Source organism: Mytilus edulis, chromosome 13 (genome assembly GCF_963676685.1).
Source record: "Mytilus edulis chromosome 13, xbMytEdul2.2, whole genome shotgun sequence".
Classification (NCBI taxonomy): Eukaryota; Metazoa; Mollusca; class Bivalvia; order Mytilida; family Mytilidae; genus Mytilus; species Mytilus edulis.
In genome coordinates this window covers 19638894-19659178 of record NC_092356.1, presented here as the reverse complement: position 1 = coordinate 19659178, position 20285 = coordinate 19638894, and the positions used below count along the sequence as shown (strand labels likewise).

The following is a 20285-nucleotide window of genomic DNA, read 5'->3' as shown; positions in this document are numbered from 1 at the left end:
ACTAGCTTGAAAACGGTAGTATTGACGGGTAAATTATGACTTGTTGACTGTGAGGATTGCATGAGTTTTCTAATTTGACGGAGTTTTCAATCTATATGGAACATGTATTCATCTATTTGCTGAATTCATCCACCGCGTCTTCATCCGAGCTCACTTCCACAATTTTATCATTTAAATCTTATAGAATGTCTTCTTTCTGTACCATGGAATCAAAAATTGCTGTGACTTCTTAAACTTCTAATGTATCAATTTTCCTGTTTGTTCATGGCACAATAATATTAACAAATGAATAATAAAAATAAAAGACGTCTTCACTATTTGAAAGATGTATTAGAAAGCCATATTAACAGGTGACGTTACATAAAGCGCGGCACATAGTAAACGTCATATGGGTCAGGATCCCTATTAGACCTTGAGATGAGGAACTCAGATGACGTAATTAAAAAAAATATTAGTCCGCCATACAATTGTGGATGCTGTGATTTTAAAAATGGACATAAATGAACAATAAGAACTGTTTAATAGAGCTGATGTGATGAGAAAAGAAAGATGTAGATTTGACCTGAAATAAATTATTAGAAAAGACAATTTTTTTATTGAATTTTATGATCAGAATTTTGGGATTATTTCATGAGGAAAGTGACATTTTTCACCATCTTCCGGGGTCCATCAATTTGCGAAAAAAGTAATCTCACTTGCCACCCCGAAAATTTAACCAGACATGTATAAATGTATCAGCTTCGATATGAGCCATCATACATGTTCAAGTAAACGATATGGACTGAGCAACGGAGGAAAACGTTACCATTACCGCCTATGGAGAATTAATTGTAAATGTATACCCATATGTGCGGTATTTCCGACAGCCTCATATAGAGGAAAACTATTGATAGGATTCCGCGTAATCCTATGATTTCAAATGATGTGTTCAGTATAAGAGTGCAATAAAAAAAAACATTTATTCGATCAAATCGTGAAAAAAAATCAACATGGGTTCTTCAGATGTTATCTATTGATCAAAACAAACTATCTATGTTTCAGAGCTTTCAATGATTGTTTATGCAAGTCATTAAGGTCTGCACAAGTTTATTGCCAGCATTTATGTAAAAGTTTGGAGACAGAGAAAAAATAGTATTTTCAAAATTTTGCTTAAGATGTTTTCAGGGAATTCTATGAAGGTTAAGCAAGTTATACGTGTCTATGGTCTATAACTAGAGTCTTTGTCCGAAAGTTAACTGCAATACAACTTACATTCTTTAATCTGTAAACTCAGAAAACAATGAAAATAGTAGGGGCATTAAGGCCTGTTTTTGGCCCAAGAAAATGAAATGTTTGATAACTATTTAAAATTGGTACATAATGTTTAGAAATGCATAAGGTCAAGAAATATAAATAAAAAGCATAAAGATTGACGTCACATTGGCGTCGTAATATGTATTGTTTTCACAAAAAAGATGACAAATACAGAATTTGTGCATTTTTTATCTTAATTTCCGTTGTTGAAACATCGTGCGCAGCCAGGAAACAACAAAATAATTTAACAGAAGCTTTATTATAACAATTGACGTAATGTCACCAAATATAAAGTTTATTCTTTGTTCCGCACATACTTTTTCAATATAAAATATACTTAAGATTTTATAAAAAAAAAAAACAAGGAAAATCACGAAATTTTACTAAATATGCAAATTAAGTCATGATTTGTTGCCATGGTAACTTGTTCAATGTCAAATTTGTTTTGTTTTTCTAAATACCTTCTGCATTAGTCAACTTTTCGGTAATTCAAGAATATGTATGATAAATTTTAAATTTGACGTATTTTTGGGGCCAAATAAGGGCCTTATTGCCCCTACTATACAGTACATGCCTTTGATCATTAACAAGCCTCTGTCCAAGATTCACCTGGAATGTTTGACAAGTGTTTGATTTCTACAACACTGTTACATCAAACTGAACCTAAGTATTGCCGAATGAATATTTACTATGTCTGGCTTCCGTTATCGTCTTTTTAGACCCGACCTAAATGGCGAAAAAGCTCGATTAGCTTTGTTGCAATAACTGCATATGTACGGTAAATATTTGAAAGGTCGTAACAAATGAAATGGCATTATTTTTTAAGGTGCATTAGAGGAAACATAATAAACATAATACCAGTGACTAACAACTTCTTTGAATATCCATATATTATCCAAAGAAATAGCATTCAGCTCCATAATTGTTTCATGTATTGTGTTCTTTTTTTTATTTGTTCTCATTTATAGTTTAATTCCAATTGCTCCCAAAGACAGCTCGAATGATTAACCAAAGCAGCTTTTGGAATGAAAATATATAAACAATGAAATTGAAAATTTAACACCAAGTCACGGAAAGACAATGAAATTTTAAATTTGGTAAATGATGCCTTTTTCTTTAGTAGAACGATCATAATGGAAAAAAAACCAACTAAATAATATCTTTTTAAGGTATATATCTTAATATTTAAAATAAAAACAACAACAAAAAAACAATCAAGGTGAAATGTGTAGGTTGAATATGTTTTTGATTTTTGTTGATGTTTGCGTCAGGTTGACTATCGGTTGCTGTTACGACTTCCCAAACAATAATTTGTACTTTTATAAGTTGTTTTTATTAATTTTGTATTGATCATGAGTTCAGCAGATTTTTTTCAGTCAGTTCTTTTGTTTCAAAAACGTACCGGAAGGAAAGGGTTGGCACCTGTAGAAAAAATTAATTACTAAGATTTACGTTTTTATAACTGCATAATATAACAGGGAAAGTCCCAGCTTTAATCAATGATCAGACATTGCGTTATTTCTGATAATTATACATTAAAACTGATTCTGACAGTACTATCCTAGAAATAGATTCCAACATTTATTCCTCTTTTTTTCGGTCGCATGATGTTTAAGGTGACTGGGTATTTATACATCCATTTATCAGGTTTTTGACATTTTTACTTTAGGCATTCCTCGTGCAGGCGTGTAGTGAGGTGCGATTTGGACCCAAAAGATTTTACATAATTGTTTCTTTTTTATTTACCCATTTATTTATGTTTACTCAATGTTTCATTATCGAGAATATACGGTATGTTCTATCAAAGAGAAAAACTCTTTTCGTTACAGTCCAAAACTAGCAACAATTTTAACTTGAACAAGAAAAAAAAAGGTAGATAGAACAAAGGAAGAGAGGTCGATGGTTGCCTTCTGCTTTTTGTTATTTTGTCATCCGAGTGTCTGCACATGCTACAACGAGTGCCACATGTAGAACAGGATCTTTTTACCCTTCCAGATCACCTGAGATCACTCCGATTACACTCACTTTTTGATGGGGTTCGTGTTGCTAGGTTTTGAGTTTTGTATGTTGTGTTTTGTGTACTATTGTTTGTCTTATTTTTTGTTAGCCATAGTGTTATCAGTTTGTTTTCGATTTATGAGTTTGAATTTCCGTCTGGTATCTTTCGCCTCCCTTTTATGTAATACGATATGATTTCGGTTCCAGGGATAAAGCTATAGAGTACCCTGGTTATCACCATACATCATACTTTGATCATACTGGGTGGGGAATGATTGCAGTGAGATTTTTGTCTACCTGGTTGTTACGTTCTATGGATATCTATGAATTTGACTGCAACAGGATTATTAAAAATATACCTTCGTCATCTTACAATTGTTACTATGTTGCATGTTCCTATTTTAAAATTTGATATTTTGCTGTTTCACTGATTAACTTATAGCTCTTTTGAAATATATCTTATTTTTTTTGTTTATTTTTGCACTTACTTTAACTGATGCCTTTTTCCCTAGAGACAAATAAGCACAAACCGTAATTGCTTCTTGTCGATAATATATTTAACCTTGCAATCAAGAAGTTCACTAAATATGGTAAACATTGTTGCGCTTTTATTATCGTTTCGCTAGACATTACAAAAATAGACTGTTACTTAATGCTTATAAAGAAATAAAAGAAAAGAAATTAACAAATTAATTAATGAGTACCATGTGCTAATGTTTCAGTTATCAAAAAAACTGTCGTAGACCAAAATGTTATGTGATACGAATATCTGTCATGTCTATGTGTTGAATTTTCGTTTGTTTCTTGGTTACATTTTGGTGTTTCTGTTGTTTCCCTGTTATAGTTGATGTGATTCCCTTCGTTTTACTTTTGAACCCAGATATGTTTTCTCTCAATCGATTGATGACGACCTTTGCTTCAAAATCAAAATATATACAAAATGCTCGTTTCCCTTTGTGAATGCTTTCAAATTGACGTATAGGATTTGATTGAATAAGGATTTATAAGCGATTTTTGTTATGTATATCCATAGTTTTAGCAACGTTGCTATATCAACGAGTTACATTTGAATACCTTAGTGTCTGCCACTTCTGGTGCATCGATATCATCCTCTTGTTAATAATCTTAATACTTATACGTATGATAAACAGTATGACGTTTCCTTTCCAACCGCGAATCTAACCAATCGGTCCCAGTACTTTTTTTTGTTCAATCCTTTAAGGGTAAATTTAACATACATAGATAAAATACAAAAATAAGAACGCAATGAATGAGATTGTTAAATTTGATATACATTTTGTTTTCAAGGTATACTGCAGGCACTGGTGGTATCAGTAATAACTTCTATACTCATCGTAAATTGAAACACCGAACACAGTTTTCCAAGACACCATACAGATCATAATAATAACATAAGCAACACGACGGGTGTCACATGTGGAGCTGGATATGCTTACACTTCCGGAGCACCTGAGATCACCAAAGTGTTTGGTGGGGTTCGTGTTGCTTAGTCTTAAGTTTTCTATGTTGTGTCTTCTATACTATTATTTGTCTGTTTGTCTTTTTTATTTTTAGCCATGGCGTTGTCAATTAATTTTATATCTATGAGTTTGACTGTCCCTCTTTTGTCTTTCGTCGCTCTTTCAGATTCCATCAATTTACTTTGATCAAGAAAAAAACCATCTTCTACATCTGAAGTAATTACAATTGTAATCATTATGTAATTTGATTACAGTAATCGATCATTTACTACCTCGTATAAGAATAATAAATGGATATCCATATCTTACATACTTCATAGAGAAGAACTTAAAACAGTCAAATATTTCTAAGGTATTTTCGTATGCTTTTACTTAAAAACAATATACCTTATCGGTCATATTAAAGTCGAAATTTACAGATTTGTATTATATTTGACGATAACGGTCTAACGGTCGCTGTAAAATTTTAACAAATATATTAAACAATGGTATACTACTATTGCCTTTATGTATGATATGTAACCTATGTTACAATCATATAGCATAAAATGGAGAGATTATTTCTGCATTAGAAGATGCCTGTACCAAATAAAGAATATGACAGGTGTTATCCGTTCTTTTGAAGTATTTGAGCTTATGATTTTGCCATTTGACTCGGTAAAGGCATTTTATTATGTAGAAATTGGTGGATAACTAGATTTATAGCCGGCTTATCCTCAGACTTTTATTATAATCGACTTACATTTCAATATATATTAACAACGATGTGTAAACAAAACTAACAGGCATAACAGGTAAAAATGACAAATGTTTAAATAATATAACTGCACCTGGATGTTATATATCGATTATTTCAATCTAATTGAAAACCGATCTCTCATCGCTCCCGTTTTCTGATATATCGCGTGGGTGATCTAACGAATCCCGATTTGCGGTCACATGTGGGTGACCTCGTAGGTGTGTCTTTTTCAACCAATGAAAATGAGTCTTCGACGATCTTGAAAATTTATCGTGAGGTAAAGGGATGTAACTCATTTCATTAACGAAGAAATCGTCAGTCCAAATAATTCATAAACTTTTTTGATTGGCTTATTCATAGGTCGTCAACTCATTTGCATATCATTATAAATTCATAACTTCCAGTTCACTCAAATGTGACCTCGAAGCGGGTTTCGTTAGAGCTCCCACTCGACATATAACATGTATTAGAAAACGGGAGTGATGAGAGATCGGTTTTTAATTAGAATGCGATTATTGATAATCATCTTACATTTGGACTCAAATGTCACTAATGAGACATGTTTTGACGAAATGCGTAAGCAGCATACCAAAATATAAGCTTGGTTTAAATGCTGAGTGTTTCCAAGAAGAATACAACTATTGATTCACATTTATAAATTAATGGAGAAGGATACCAAAGAGAAAGTTAAAAACAAACTTACAATGCCATGGCAAAGATCATAAAATGACGAAAATTAAAATAACAGTACACACAACATATATAAAACTAAATGCTGAACAACACTAACCCTGCAATTGAGGCTCATGAATAATTAATATACATGTCCCAAGTCAGTACAGATATTTCAGTGGTTGTATTTTATTAGTGTCTGTAAGAACCATTTGCGTAAATTGATTTGTTTTGAATTAGGATTTGGGTCTTCTTAATTTAATGTGGAACCCGTGTTTCTCATGAAAGTACAAACCAAGTAATAAATATCATTCGGTAGTTCACATTTGAATAAAACATAACCAAATTGTCTCGACATTAGGAGCATATCCATCGTCATATTCAAGTTGATAGGTTTACAGTACAAAACTAACAAAGAGTCAGCTTTAATTATACAATACATTGTGAATAGAGTGAAAATTGTTATTTCGTGATATCCGTAATGTGGACAAAATAAAGCGATTAATTTACATACATCAAAAACTTTACATGTATAAATAAACCCGAATGAGTTTGCACTTTGTACCTTGTCCTAGCTTATTGTCGTATTTCGAATGTTGTGGTCAAAGAAGGAATTTGTCCATCACTGTTACTTAACATAGCTCCATAGGTAACAAGAAGCTCAATAATGTTATCGTAATTGTTTTGAATAGCGTAGTATAAAGGAGTATGTCCGTTCCGATCTTTGATATTGACCGTTGCATTATTTTTCAACAACAATTCAGTAATACCCCTATCATCAGATGCCACCGAAACATGAAGTGGTGTCCATCCATCTTCAGATTCATACTGTCTCGGCTTATTTATCTCTACTCCATATTCAACTAGTAATTCGACTAAATCTGTGTGTCTGTTTTGACAGGCTATATATAATGGCGTTCTGTCAGTCCGATCAGGGAAATTTACTGCGGCATTTTCTTTGATCAACAGTTTTACTATATTGCTATTACCTGCGGAACAAGCTTTATGGAACGCAGTGAATCCATTTTTATCACAGTAATTGATAGAAGCATCATGTTTTAATAATACCTTTACTATGTCTTCATTGCCTTCTTGACAAGCAAGATACAACGGTGTTGTGCCACATTTATTGGAAAGGTTTACTACTGCAGCACTGTGATCGCATAGATAACCGACCACTTTCTTATGGTTGAAATAAGAAGCCACATGTAATGGACTCCATCCAATTTTATCACATTTGTTTGTATCAGCTTTATAACTTAACAACATTTTAACGGCTTCTAAATGGTTTTCCTTACAAGCTATATACATAGGTGTACATCCGTTATTCGTTTGAAAGTTAACATCTGCATCATGCTCAATCAACATCTTAATGACATCTGTATTTCCGTCTTTGGCGGCGCTGTATAGTGAAGTTTGACCATGTTCATCAGGACATATTACGTCTGCACCATTTTCGAGTAATAACTTAGCTATTTCAGTATGCTTATGATGACAAGCTAAATGTAATGGCGATTTTGCAATCTTGTTCACCCAATTAACTGCTGCCACTTCTTTGATGAATATTTCTGCTATATTCTTATTAGCAAAGGCATTGCAGTTATTAATGGAAGCACCATGTTTTAATAACAGTGTAACTATGACTTCATTACCTTCTTGACAAGCAAGATGTAATGGCGATTCGCCTTCTTTATTTGAGAGGTTTACTTCTGCAGCACTGTGATCACATAGATATTCCACTATTTCCGTATGGTTTCCATGAGCAGCTACATGTAATGGACTCCATCCATTTTCATCACATTTGTTTATGTCAGCTTTATAACGTAACAGCATTTTTACTGCTTCTAAATGGTCATGCTCAGAAGCTATATAGATAGGTGTCATTCCATTATTAAGTTGGACGTTAACATCTGCCTCGTGTTCAATCAGAATCAACATAAGCTTCGTGTTACCATCCTTAGCAGCATAGTATAGTGCAGTCCGACCATGTTCATCCTGATTGTTTACCTCAGCACCACTGACAAGTAATACTAAAACGATTTCAATATACTTAAACACGTTAAAATTAAATCTTTCATTATTACATTTTCTTACATCGGCTTTACTCTCAGTTAATAATTGTGATGATAATAAATGACCACCATAACAAGCGAGGTACAATGGTGTCATTCCATTATTCATTGGCTTGTTCACTGTTGCCTCATGCTGGACTAGAAGTTTTGTAAGGGCGATATTTCCGTCAGACGCTGCCATGAGTAGTGGAGACCAACCATATTTATCACAGCTATTTACATTTGCTTTCCATTTTAATAATATTTCAACAACTTTTACATGTCCGTTATTACAACTGTGGAGAAGAGGAGTATATTCGTCATTGTCACTCTGATTGATTTTACCACCGTTACTAAGCAATAGTTGTGCAATGCTATGATGGCCATTCATGGAGGCATTGTGTAAAGGAGACCTATTTTTATCATCCAAAGAATTGATTTCTTCTCTGTTTTTTTCGAGTAAATAATTCGAAATGTCATAATAACCTTTGGCCGCAGTGACATGTAATGGAGTTGTGAAATCATTTCTTGACGAAGTGAACTTTGGACTCATTTTCTCTAAGTATTGCATTAACAAATGTCTGTAGTTTACAAATTTCATTTGAATGCTTGCAAACACTTCCCACATATGCCCATCATAAATGTCTTTCATTATACGCTCGATATATATTGTTTCAAAGTCATCTGTAATCATAATGGTACAGTTACCATGTTGTTCATTTAGAGAGGCTAACTGACACCTACTGCTGATGAAAGACGATTCTCCGTATATTAAAATACAACGAATTATTGAATATCCTACTGCATGAGAAATAATGTCAAAAATTTTATCATGTTTTGTACAGAATGTAGATTCTGTTTCGGTAAGATACATGTTTTTCAGATTTTTCAGATTTGACAAAATTGAAGTTTTAGATAGAGACTTCCTGGTATCGATTTCATCAACTAAATCTTGTAGCATGCTATCGTATTTATCTTTTCCAATTTGAAGACCTTCTTTTTCAATCGAATTATTAGATAAAACCAAGAGTGCAAGAGCTATAAACGATACGTCCTTTCTACTTTTAAAGTTTTCAATTTCGTTTTTTATAAACTGATTTGGGCTTTTAAAAAAGTCGACATTCTCGATCAAATTCTCTTTAAACATTAGACAAAGTAAAGGGAAGAAACAGTACATCATTATGACATCATCAGTTAGCTGGCCAATAACGTCATCAGTGAGATACAACTTACTGATCTCTTTTCGTTCAGCTAATGATGACTTGATTTCATCTGACTGCAAGTTAAATTGTTCAAACGATTGAGAAGATAAGCTATCTCTTACACTGTCATATAGATAGGTTCTACATGTCACGATTACCTTAAGGTTATGGTTTTTCAATAACATCTTTATACGTCTTGTCTCGGATTCCCAGCAGTTAAGGTTAAATTCATCCAAAGAATATTTACCGAATACATCATCAAAAACAAAAAGTTGTTTAATATTAGAGTTTGTCATTTTTATTATTTCTGACGGTAACCAAACAGGTAAAACTGTGTAGCCTTCGGTTTCTTGCATGTGTATGGCTACATGATAAGCAAGTGCAGATTTACCAGATCCAGGTATACCAGTAATCATAGTGCATTGATTGTCTTTAACCACCTTAATTAATCTAGTCGCAGCTTCCGTCACATAGAACTTCTCTAATTTCTTTTTCCATTCAAATATTTCCTCGGTTTGAAAAGCTGCAATATTTATAAGAATTACAGAATATTTTTTATATATCTAATCTAATAATATGACTGATCTCAATAACTAATTAATTGTAATTGTTGGCGTGTTTCACGATTTGTTCAGATTTTTTATTTACCAAAACGTGATGTTTTTAAAACAATGAATATTAATTATCATCATAGTACATTGACCAATGGTGTTTTTTTTTACAATCCTTGGATATATTCAATTACGCATACACGTAACGCAAACGGTGGGTGAAACATTAGTCAAACGGACTATTCTATAATTTTGATATTGAGCTTTCAACCAGAATTGATAAATAACGAATGAAATGATACAATACAATTTAAATTACAATGTAATTTTATAAAATGAAGATTTCTTTTGATTTGGTCAAAACCACAAGCAATTTAAAGCTAAGAATGTATTCATGATTGCATAATAAATGGCAACAAAAAGGATCTGAAAGAATAAGCAAATCTAAAACGGTCGTTTCGAAATAGTTTCAAAAGTTATCAAAGAAAAAGTTCGGACAAAAATGTAAAAAATAATGTTAGTACCGATATATCTTAAACGAATATGCATAGAAGAAATAGGTCGTCTTTTTACTTGGTTAGTTTATATATCTATGTATATATCACGATAAATCTAAAACAAAAATGAGTGGTATCCTTGTCGAACAGAAACATAGTAAAATATATATTTCATTTCTTTTTAATAATTTGTAAACGATCTCTTTTGAAAACTTACATTCAATATTCTGTCTTTCCAAGTTCAGGGTTTCAAATTGAGCAGTAAGTTCCTCTATTTGCTTTTCTTTTTTAACAAATTCTACATAGATGTCATGAAAGGAATAATCTAGGTCAGCATTTTGCAAGGTGGTGCAATCTGATTCCATGGTCGGACAGAGAATTGCAATGGCCTAAAAGAAACATTTGTCTTTTATTTTACTAGCACCTATTGTAAAAGTACCATATCTTTAAAAAAAAAAAAAAAAGATAATGGTTTCTGTCAAATAATACTTTAAATGATTTAAAAACTGGTTTTTATTTTTTTACAGTCCTAACATTCAAAAGAATACGATGAGAACTCATTAGTATTATATACCTGAAAAAGATACCTGTACATTGAAATTGAAGGATATTTTTCTCTTACAACCATATAAATGTAGATATTTTTTGCGGTTCACATGTTGTACTGAGCTATTTTCTTATTAAGGTCTTTCCTTTCACTATAAGGAAAGACCTTACTGTATTTCTTCTGATTATGATTATTATTCTTTCTGCCAAAGGAGTATGTTCGATATGGTCCTAAAATGGCCCCCTTTTTTAGCGTAAATTTCAAATTCGGATTTATTTACCAATATCACGATAAATTATAGCTAATACATTGACTAGATAGGATATAAGCCATTTTATTGAAAATTTCACGATTCTGCGTTTCATTATGACGTCACAAATTGTACTCATATTGATTTTTCACGAAAAAATCAATAAAATTGGGTAAATTTTCATAGATTATTGGACAGGAAACATAGAGCGCATACGTCGACAACAAAGATCTTTTAAAATAATGTTTGTGAAGACATTTCACATGTCTTTTTTGAATATTAAGCTTGTCGACGCCTGCGCTCTATGTTTCCTGGTCCTTTATTTGGTTGAAATCCAGCTGATTTTGTCAAATTTCACAAAAATCCCTTATCTTGACCTTTTTGGGATGTAAAAATCAACGTGTTAGAATTAAACTTTGACAAAAACAGTTCTGTTTAACTTTCTCGCATGTCTTTAAGGCAGCTTAAAGCATTTATTGTCTTGTTACTATGTACTTTATAATTGGGGCCAAATATGGCCCTTACCGAACTTACTCCTTTTAACGACATTTCCCCAAAAAGTATGCGACATATTAAAATGATATTAGGTATCTAGTATCAGTTTACCAAAAGCTATCTTGTGGTGAGGGCACGACCCCGTAAAATTTTCTTTATAACGGTTATCTCCCCTAACACAGAAAACCTTGTTTTCAATCTAACTCCATAACCATAATAGGTAGAAAAACACGAAGGGTGGAATTTGTGCAGCAGCAGACCCTGGTTCTTCGTTATATTTAGATCGAAAAGATTCAACGACTCATTGGTAGTGTTATGCCCCTTTGAAAATTAACAAGGTCGGTTGGCCACTAAAACTCATAAACCGTAAGTTGTAGCCACCTAGGATCTTCACCAATGATCATAAATTCACGTGACCATGAAAATTGACCTAGATTTTGACTTTGGCTTGTTTACTCAATAACCATAAAAGATGCCTGATAAAATGTAACGGAGAAAATGTGTGTCTTGGCAAGACCTACATTTGTTATGTTGGGTCCAAAATTTTGGACCATATATTATGGACCTAGGGCACCAAAACTGTTTTTCGGATCCGAAATTATGATTTTTTGCTTATAACTCAAAAAAGATTAGAGATAGATAGAAACTTTTAAATGCAAAAATGTTCATTATAATAACATCTATAAATTAGGTCAGAGGTCAGAGGTCAAGATCCCTAGCAAGGACATAAAACACCTTTTTGTTTAACTTAGAAGGCTTTGAATAATATAAATATGAATTTTTAATACTATAAATGACATTGTTATCCCTAGCAACGACATACAAGTCCTTAGCAATCACTTATTTATTTACATATGACATTTTCAATACTGGAAGTAGTATTTTTATTCTTAGGAATGATTTTTGTCCTTAGCAACCACTTGTTATGAACATAAAAGTCCTTAGTAACCAGATATTTTTGAACTAAGAAGGCTATCAAAAAAAAAGGGAAAGACCTTTCAATTGTTCATGAACAATTGACCGTTTAATTTAGGTTTGTATTTCTCTATCTTATGTGTTCTTGTTTTTTGTACTGTATTCCCGTTACGTAGTGTTGTCATTCGAAAAGAAATGTCGTATTAGTGGAAGGTTTTGCTAGACATAAAACCATATTTTTTTTTCTTAAAATATTCTTGTTCTCAAGGAGTTCGTTGTTATGTATGTAAGCGTTTGTTTTTGATGTAGTTCAGTGTTTCTGTTGTTCCGTTGTTTTCCTCTTATATTTGATGAGTTCTAGTTCGAAAACCGCATTTGTCTTCTTTTAATCGATTTATTAACCTTTGAACAGCAGCATGCTACTGTTGACTTTATTTATGTACTTTAGTCTGCAAGTGGTCTTCTCAGTTACTGAGACAAAGATTCACTTAATTCTGAGTCCCTGGAGTGGACATCAATCAATTGTTTCGATACAGCCTTTTTTCTATACATATTTTGAATATCATCTCAATAGTCGTTCACCTTACGTTGTTTGACCTTACGTTGTTTGACTACTCTTGTTTGGGTATTGTTGTACTGATCCATTACTTATCATACATCTATGACGTCAATACTGTTTTTCTGCGAACCAATAACATGGAATTCTCGTTTTCATTTTAGTATAAGTTTATACAAATATGAAATACATTAACTGTGTTCGTTTGAATTTAATAAGCTATAAATATCAAAACTTAGGCAGCGAAGGTTATATCCTGTAAGTTATTCCTATGGTTTTCATTAACTACAATTGTGCGAAAATAAGGATCATTCCGATAAAAACTTGTAGACATCAAAGATAACATGTTTATCCTATACTTAAGTCATATTTTTCGTGTTATAATACTTAATTAAATGTATAAAACATTCTGGAGAGTCCTCCTAATTTATGTATATGTTCGATTCGGGAGATTGGGTATCGTAACTAAACTTACCTTAGAAACTTCCTGAAAGGTTGTTCCAAATTCTACTTCAGACATCATACCACAGTCTGAATGGGCAATTTTGTTTCTGTAAAATTTTATTCTAGATACAGCCGCTCCTTCACTAAAATCAGATGGTTGTGGTAGCTGGTCCTTGATTGTAATTTTTCTTAGGTTTCGTAGTAAGCAAATCATCAATGTTAGGTCGAAGTCATTTGATTTAGGATCAGAACCTACAAATGAACTTTAATAGGTATAGCTTTACACTAAAATACATTTGGAGCTGTGTTTTCTCAAACAGTTACTTTTCACATCTTATTTTGCATGTTTTGTTAACAAAAAAATGTTTTTTTTTAATATTGTTATAGGATTTACATAAATGGTACAAGAACTTTGCAATTGGATTACAAAAACATGTCCAAAATTTTAGTCAGATTCTCCTTCCCCACCCCCTTTTTTCCTTTAATTAAAACTGCGCGCTTAAAAAGTAGCGTATTATCATTGTTTATCAGTGTTAAAAGCGTTACTCCTTTTACATGTTATACATAGAGAACGACCTATTCAATGTATTTTTCAGTCACATATTTCTATGTTGAAAATGGGGAATACAATTGGTACAAGTAAGACTGTTTTCTTCCTAAACTTCCTATAACGAAAGTTGTTGTCTTAGAAAAAAATAAAGGACCCTTTTAATGGTGGAAAATTATATACCCGGTGATACGACTCTAAAACCTTTATGACGGATCGACATTTAATTTTTTTGATTGAGTTAAGCCTGCTATTGATATTTTATCGTGTGTTTTTCTAGGTTGTGATGTTATGCTATTGTTTCAGAAAAAATGAGAAGGTTTGGATCCATTAAAACGTTTAATCCCGCTGTAATATAAATATAAGCAAGTTTACCATCAACTTTGGATATACTCACCGGCAGGAAACAATAAACTCCATTGCGTCTGAGTTATGACATGCTTCTTTTTCAGCTTATCCAGTTTCGTCCAATTTATAGAGAAAACTGATTTCAATCCACATGGATTAAACTCTCTATCGAAAAGAGTTCTAACAGCTTTAGGTGAAAGTTTTATTAATAAGTTTGCGACTCTAAGAAAATTACTTTCATCCCTTGGTAATACTGGTACTGCTGATGCCATTCTACAAAAATATCAATCACGTATTGTTACACCTACATTCAGGACACCACAACATTATCAGAATCATACATATGTAAATGTTGTTTTAATATAAGGTTGCCTTTGAAAATCCCTTTATATGTTTTGAATGATTTAAAAAAGTACTTTGAATTATGATTAACTGTTCATTTGTACAGAGAGTACACTCCTTTTCATGAACAGGAGAATAGTACTATTAGTTACATAGTGTGTTAGCAATCTATTACGATAGATACAGGGTCAATAAATTAATTCAATATATCGTATAACTTATAAGTTCACTCTCACACTATATAACGAATTTATCTTACCGACTATCTGTTTTTGTTGAATTTAGACTATAGTTGTCTCATATGCAATCATGCCACATCTTATTTTTTTATATTCATGTGTTCGAGTGGGGAGTGTTATTTCCTATATTTTTAGTGGTATGAGTGTGCCGCAAAACAGGGTCGTTTTTTCATGACCTGCTGGTTAGAACAGGGTCCCTTTTTCATGTCCTGCTGGTTAGAACAGGGTCGTTTTTTTAAACAAAGTATTTGTCTAGAACAGAATCGTTTATTTAACTGTTTAAGATACAGTCTAGAACAGTATCTATGTTATACGGTCTAGAACAGGGATACATCTTATGAGCGTGTCTAGAACAGGGTATGTTTTTAATGTTTTCTGGTTAGAACAGGGTATGATTTGGCAATCCCCCGGCCACTAACCTGGTATTGAAAAAAGCCCCGCCTTCCTAATTAATTAATATGGAATATACACGGTCTCTACGCTGACACTTTTAGCCAATCATATTCCTAGAAATGCATAGAAGGCAAGATAAACATTGATATCTTAAATCTTCAATTCTTTGATTCTAGATTAACATGAGTGGACAAGCTGAAATATCTCATCCGCTTTACATTTCATGATTGAACATAAATTGTCTCTGTATTACGAATTTTATACTACAGTGTAACATAAGCTTAATATTATCACTGATCAATGCAAATGAGGTCAAGGTCATATGAACTCTACCAGACAATCAAAATTATGTAACACCTAGCTATAGCTTGTATCATATTCATCGTATCGCTACTTCAGTGATGATTAGTGTGCAGGTGATATTATAGGAAACTACAGTCTCAAATGAAGTATGCAAAACATATTAAAATAATCCGATATAGATGAGTAAACCATAGTTGGAATATCTTTTCTACCTAAAACTTCTTATTTCTTTACCGAAAAATCACGACTGATATAATTTCGGAAAACAAAGATACAAAGATAGGAGCATAATCGTCAGAATTGTAAATTGTGAGGTTTATTTCTTTTTTTATGATATTTTGACTGTCTGGATGAGCTCGGCAGATAATGCATGTACCGGAGGAGTAGCTATTTCTGTCTAAGAAACCGGTTTTGAAGTTTTTTACTTTCTCCGTATATTCAAAATGTTTTACGAAATTTGAAAATTGGTAAACTACTGTTGACCCTGGTGTATTGAAAAAAATATATATACAAAGATATACATACTTATGTCATATTAAAAAGGAGAAAAACAACTAGTACAAATGTTATTTCTGACAATAATTAAAAATCCTATTGTATTATCTGATAACACAATATTTCGGATTTGAAAAGAGAATATTAAAAATCAATTTTCTTGAATTATACAAGAAAGCTAAGCTATCATCTTTCGGATAAGCATGTTTGATCACCAAATTTTATAGATATTTGTTAAAACCTGAACAAAACAAAAAAGTCTGACCATTGAGCCATGAAAATGCTGTTAAGGTAATCGCTTATAAACGTAGTAAATCTTACCAAATAATGAAATAAAAAATATCGATATCCAAGGTAAATCAAAGGGAAGGTTTATAATCAAATAGCAAAGTCAAAAGCTCAAACACATCAAACTAATTGAAAACTAATTGAACATAACTGTCAAATTCCTGACTTTGTTCAGGTATTTCATAATGGACTTAACCTGGTATCATTATTCATTATACCTCTCACTTGTATGACAGTTGGATATATTTCCATTATACTGTTAACTATGTGTGAGCAAACCAAGCAGACATAAAAGTAAAAACAAAAACAAACTTTGGTACCGCAGTCAACATTGTGTCAACTGATACATAATTCCAACTGTAACATGATCGAATGAGGATTACTTCTGATATTGTGAATTAAAAAAAGCTACTGAACAGCTAATGAAATGCATCATTTCCTTCGTCTTTTCGTTAGTTTATGTTTAATCCAATATATATTTTCGTTGGTGTATGTTACATAATTTCGAAAGGACATGTGAAATGCAAATCTTAATCGAATAATCTTATTTACTGAAACGCATGACAGGGTCGAGGAGGGCCACGATATATTGATTTCTTTGTTCCCCGTGTCAAGATACACTTACAAAAGTATCACAAATAACGTAGTTATATTATTACCCTGCAATATTAAGGTTCCACTAAAGTAAAAATATAGGACACTACAGAAATATCTTAACTTTGCCTGCATTTTTCAACATATATTAAATAAAGTCCTAAACCATGGGAACATATGTTCATTTAAACATACTTAACATATACACACTGTAAAAAAAGTAAATAAACTTGAAATTTTTATGTTTTGGTCAAACCGGTTTTGGGGCTGAACACTAAATTTCCAAAAAATCTGGAGGCCTATGAGATGACGTAATTTGTTTAAAATTGGTATAAACGAATACTGTTACATGTAATGCAGTACAAGCTAGTGTTTATTTGTCAAATAAATATGTTTCAATGTAATTTTTGTCCAATTTCTGTATTGTACCTTTGATAAGCGTTCACTTAGATATATGAATTTAACTGAAACTCGTAAATCAATACTTTTTCTTAAAAATCAACATTAGTTTTTGATGCGTTTTGTTGTTTGATTTTGCCATGTGATTATGGACTTTCCGAATTGATTTTCCTCTAAGTTCAGTATTTTTTGTGATTTTACTTTTTTTGTACTGCATTATATGTAGCAGTATTCATTTTTACCAATTTTAAACAAATTAAGTCATCTCGCAAGCCTCCAGATTTTTGGGAAAATTTAGTGTTCGTCCCAAAACCGGTTTGACACAACATAAAAACTGCAAGCTTATTTACAATTTTCACAGTGTGTATATGTTAAGTATGTTTAAATGAACATATGTTCCCATAGTTTAGGACTTTATTCATTATAGGTTGAAAAATACAGGCAAAGTTAATATGTTTATGAAGAGTCCTATATTTTGACTTTAGTGGAACCTTAACATGTGATATTTATAATGAGTAGATTTTTTTTAAAATCATATTGTTTGTTGTCATCATTGTTATGCCAAAGTAATTTTGAATAGTACCTTATAAAATGTTCAAATTCTTGTCCAGTTCGAAATAATATCAATTGTCCAACACTTCTAAAAATGGCGACCAAAATAATTTCCTTGAGGTTTTTTAAATGACTTTTGATGACGTTTAAATTGTATTTAATTTATAAATAGATTCTTTATTTCAGGTGAAACGGAAAAACATAAGGTAGATAGATACATGATTTGCCGTCAATGTGCACTCAGTTTAAATGATTAAATGACATTTCGTTTTATTGTAAAATAGGCTTATCAAAATCTTAATGACAGGGTCGTATCAGGACATGTTCATCCCTTACATAATTCAAGAGATCTAATAAAGTACACAATTGTTAAATGAACTTCAAACGAAATTTATCAAACCATACTGATATTATAGGAGAAAACCTTCGAATTTTAAACTAGTGCAACTACCTGCTATCTGTCAATTATGTATTAAAGGACCTTAACCATTAAGGGAAGTATTCCTGACCGAGAAGGGACGTAATTATATTTATTTATAAATTCCTAATATGTGTAATATTTTATCAAACTCTGCTGTACAGTTATATGGGTATACTTACTTATATAATTATTTGACTGATTGTTTAAATGTATTATATATATTTCACTGATGTATTTGAATATTTGAAATATTTATATTCTATATGTTGTATTGCTTACGAATAAAAGATTCTTATTACATTCTACATGTTCTACTTTTAAAACATTATTACTTTGAACCAAAATTAATTGTAGGATCAGTATCGGTGCCTGGGTTCTAAGTTTTTGAGGTTTTAGAGATGAGTCTGTAAATCCATTTAATCATCTATGTCCAATGAACATTTGGTACTTTTAGCGATAACTACTCAAATAGTCGACGTTCGTATCCGTTTTTGGATTTTGAATATAAAATAAGGAGATGTGGTTTAATTGCAAATGAGGCAGCTATATCCAACAAAGTTCAAATGTATTGGATTTAATCATTTATAAGCAATTGTACGGCCTTCAACTAAGAAAAATCTCATACCGTATAGTAGGTTATAAATGGTCCAGACATAAAATAAACAAGAATCTGTCCACAGTACACAGATGCCCTACTCGCACTATCATTTGCTATGATCAGTGGCCCGTGAAATGGGGTTAAAAACTCTAATTTGGTATTAAAATTAGAAGGATCATATTACAGAGAACATGTACAAAGTTTCAAGTTGATTGGACTTCAACTTCATCAAAAACTACCTTGACCAAAAACTTTAACCTGAAGCGTGACAGACGGACGGACGCACAGACCAAAAAAACATAATGCTCCTCTACTATCGTAGTTGGGGCATAAATATGAAACAATTCAAATGAGAAAACAAACAGCCTAATCTTATTAATTATGCAAAAAAAAATATGAAAAACAATTATGACAGACATGTAGCAAAGAAAACCACTGATTAACAGGCTCTTGACTTCTAACAGGCACATACATAATGTGTTGGGGTTAAACATGCTCGTGAGCTTTCAATCCTTCTAGAAGCTGTTGCAAACGTCCCATTAGTCTGCCAATTATTATACCAATATTGCATATATGTCAGAAGAATATGGTTGATTTGCTGCTAAAGACCAATTCCGTTTTCGATTATAAATGTGGCTGTCGGTTTATTCTTCTAATACAGATATTTGTCTCGATGCCTTGGGGTTGATACACATTGCTTATTGCCACTGTTCTGTCTATATCTTTTTCGTCTTACAGGTCCTTATATTTTGTTGGGTTTAATTTCCATTATTATTCTGTGCTGTTCTAGTCCCCAGGTTTTTTTTTGTCGTTTGATTTACCTTCTTTCCTATATATTTTGTCACCCCTTTTTAGGATCAAGGACGAGAGGTTTCACTGCTATTAACTACATATATGAATATATCAGAGCTGCATAACCCTACCTGTTTTCTTTGTCTTAAAACTTTCCACCCCAGAAGTCCAGATGGAAAAATCTACAAACTTTTAAGGCTTTATGTACTAGAAAAATAAAACCAGATTTGATAAACTGCATTGGAGATACTGGCACACTTTATGTAGAGCCCCACTTATTATA

General features: G+C 32.1%; 1 protein-coding gene across 1 annotated transcript; it reads right to left on the bottom strand.

Moving 5' to 3' along the window:
* Positions 1-5486: 5486 nt before the first annotated feature.
* LOC139502210 (ankyrin-2-like) lies at positions 5487-18316 on the bottom strand. Its single transcript, XM_071291637.1, has 5 exons — positions 18223-18316; positions 14636-14859; positions 13723-13943; positions 10702-10873; positions 5487-9959 (listed from the first exon to the last, which is right to left on the bottom strand). Exons 2-5 carry the CDS (start codon positions 14856-14858, stop codon positions 6760-6762), a joined length of 3816 nt encoding a protein of 1271 aa, XP_071147738.1. The 5' UTR covers position 14859; positions 18223-18316; the 3' UTR covers positions 5487-6759.
* Positions 18317-20285: the final 1969 nt, after the last annotated feature.

Bases quoted from the DNA above. Each gene is read 5' to 3' on its own strand.
- LOC139502210 (XM_071291637.1), bottom strand. From the start codon at position 14,858: ATGGCATCAGCAGTACCAGTATTACCAAGGGATGAAAGTAATTTTCTT. The intron at 13,944-14,635 runs GTGAGTATATCC...GTTCATTTGTAG, and splicing joins GAGTTTATTGTTTCCTGCCG to GTTCTGATCCTAAATCAAAT. The intron at 10,874-13,722 runs GTAAGTTTAGTT...TGTTTCTTTTAG, and splicing joins CCTTTCAGGAAGTTTCTAAG to GCCATTGCAATTCTCTGTCC.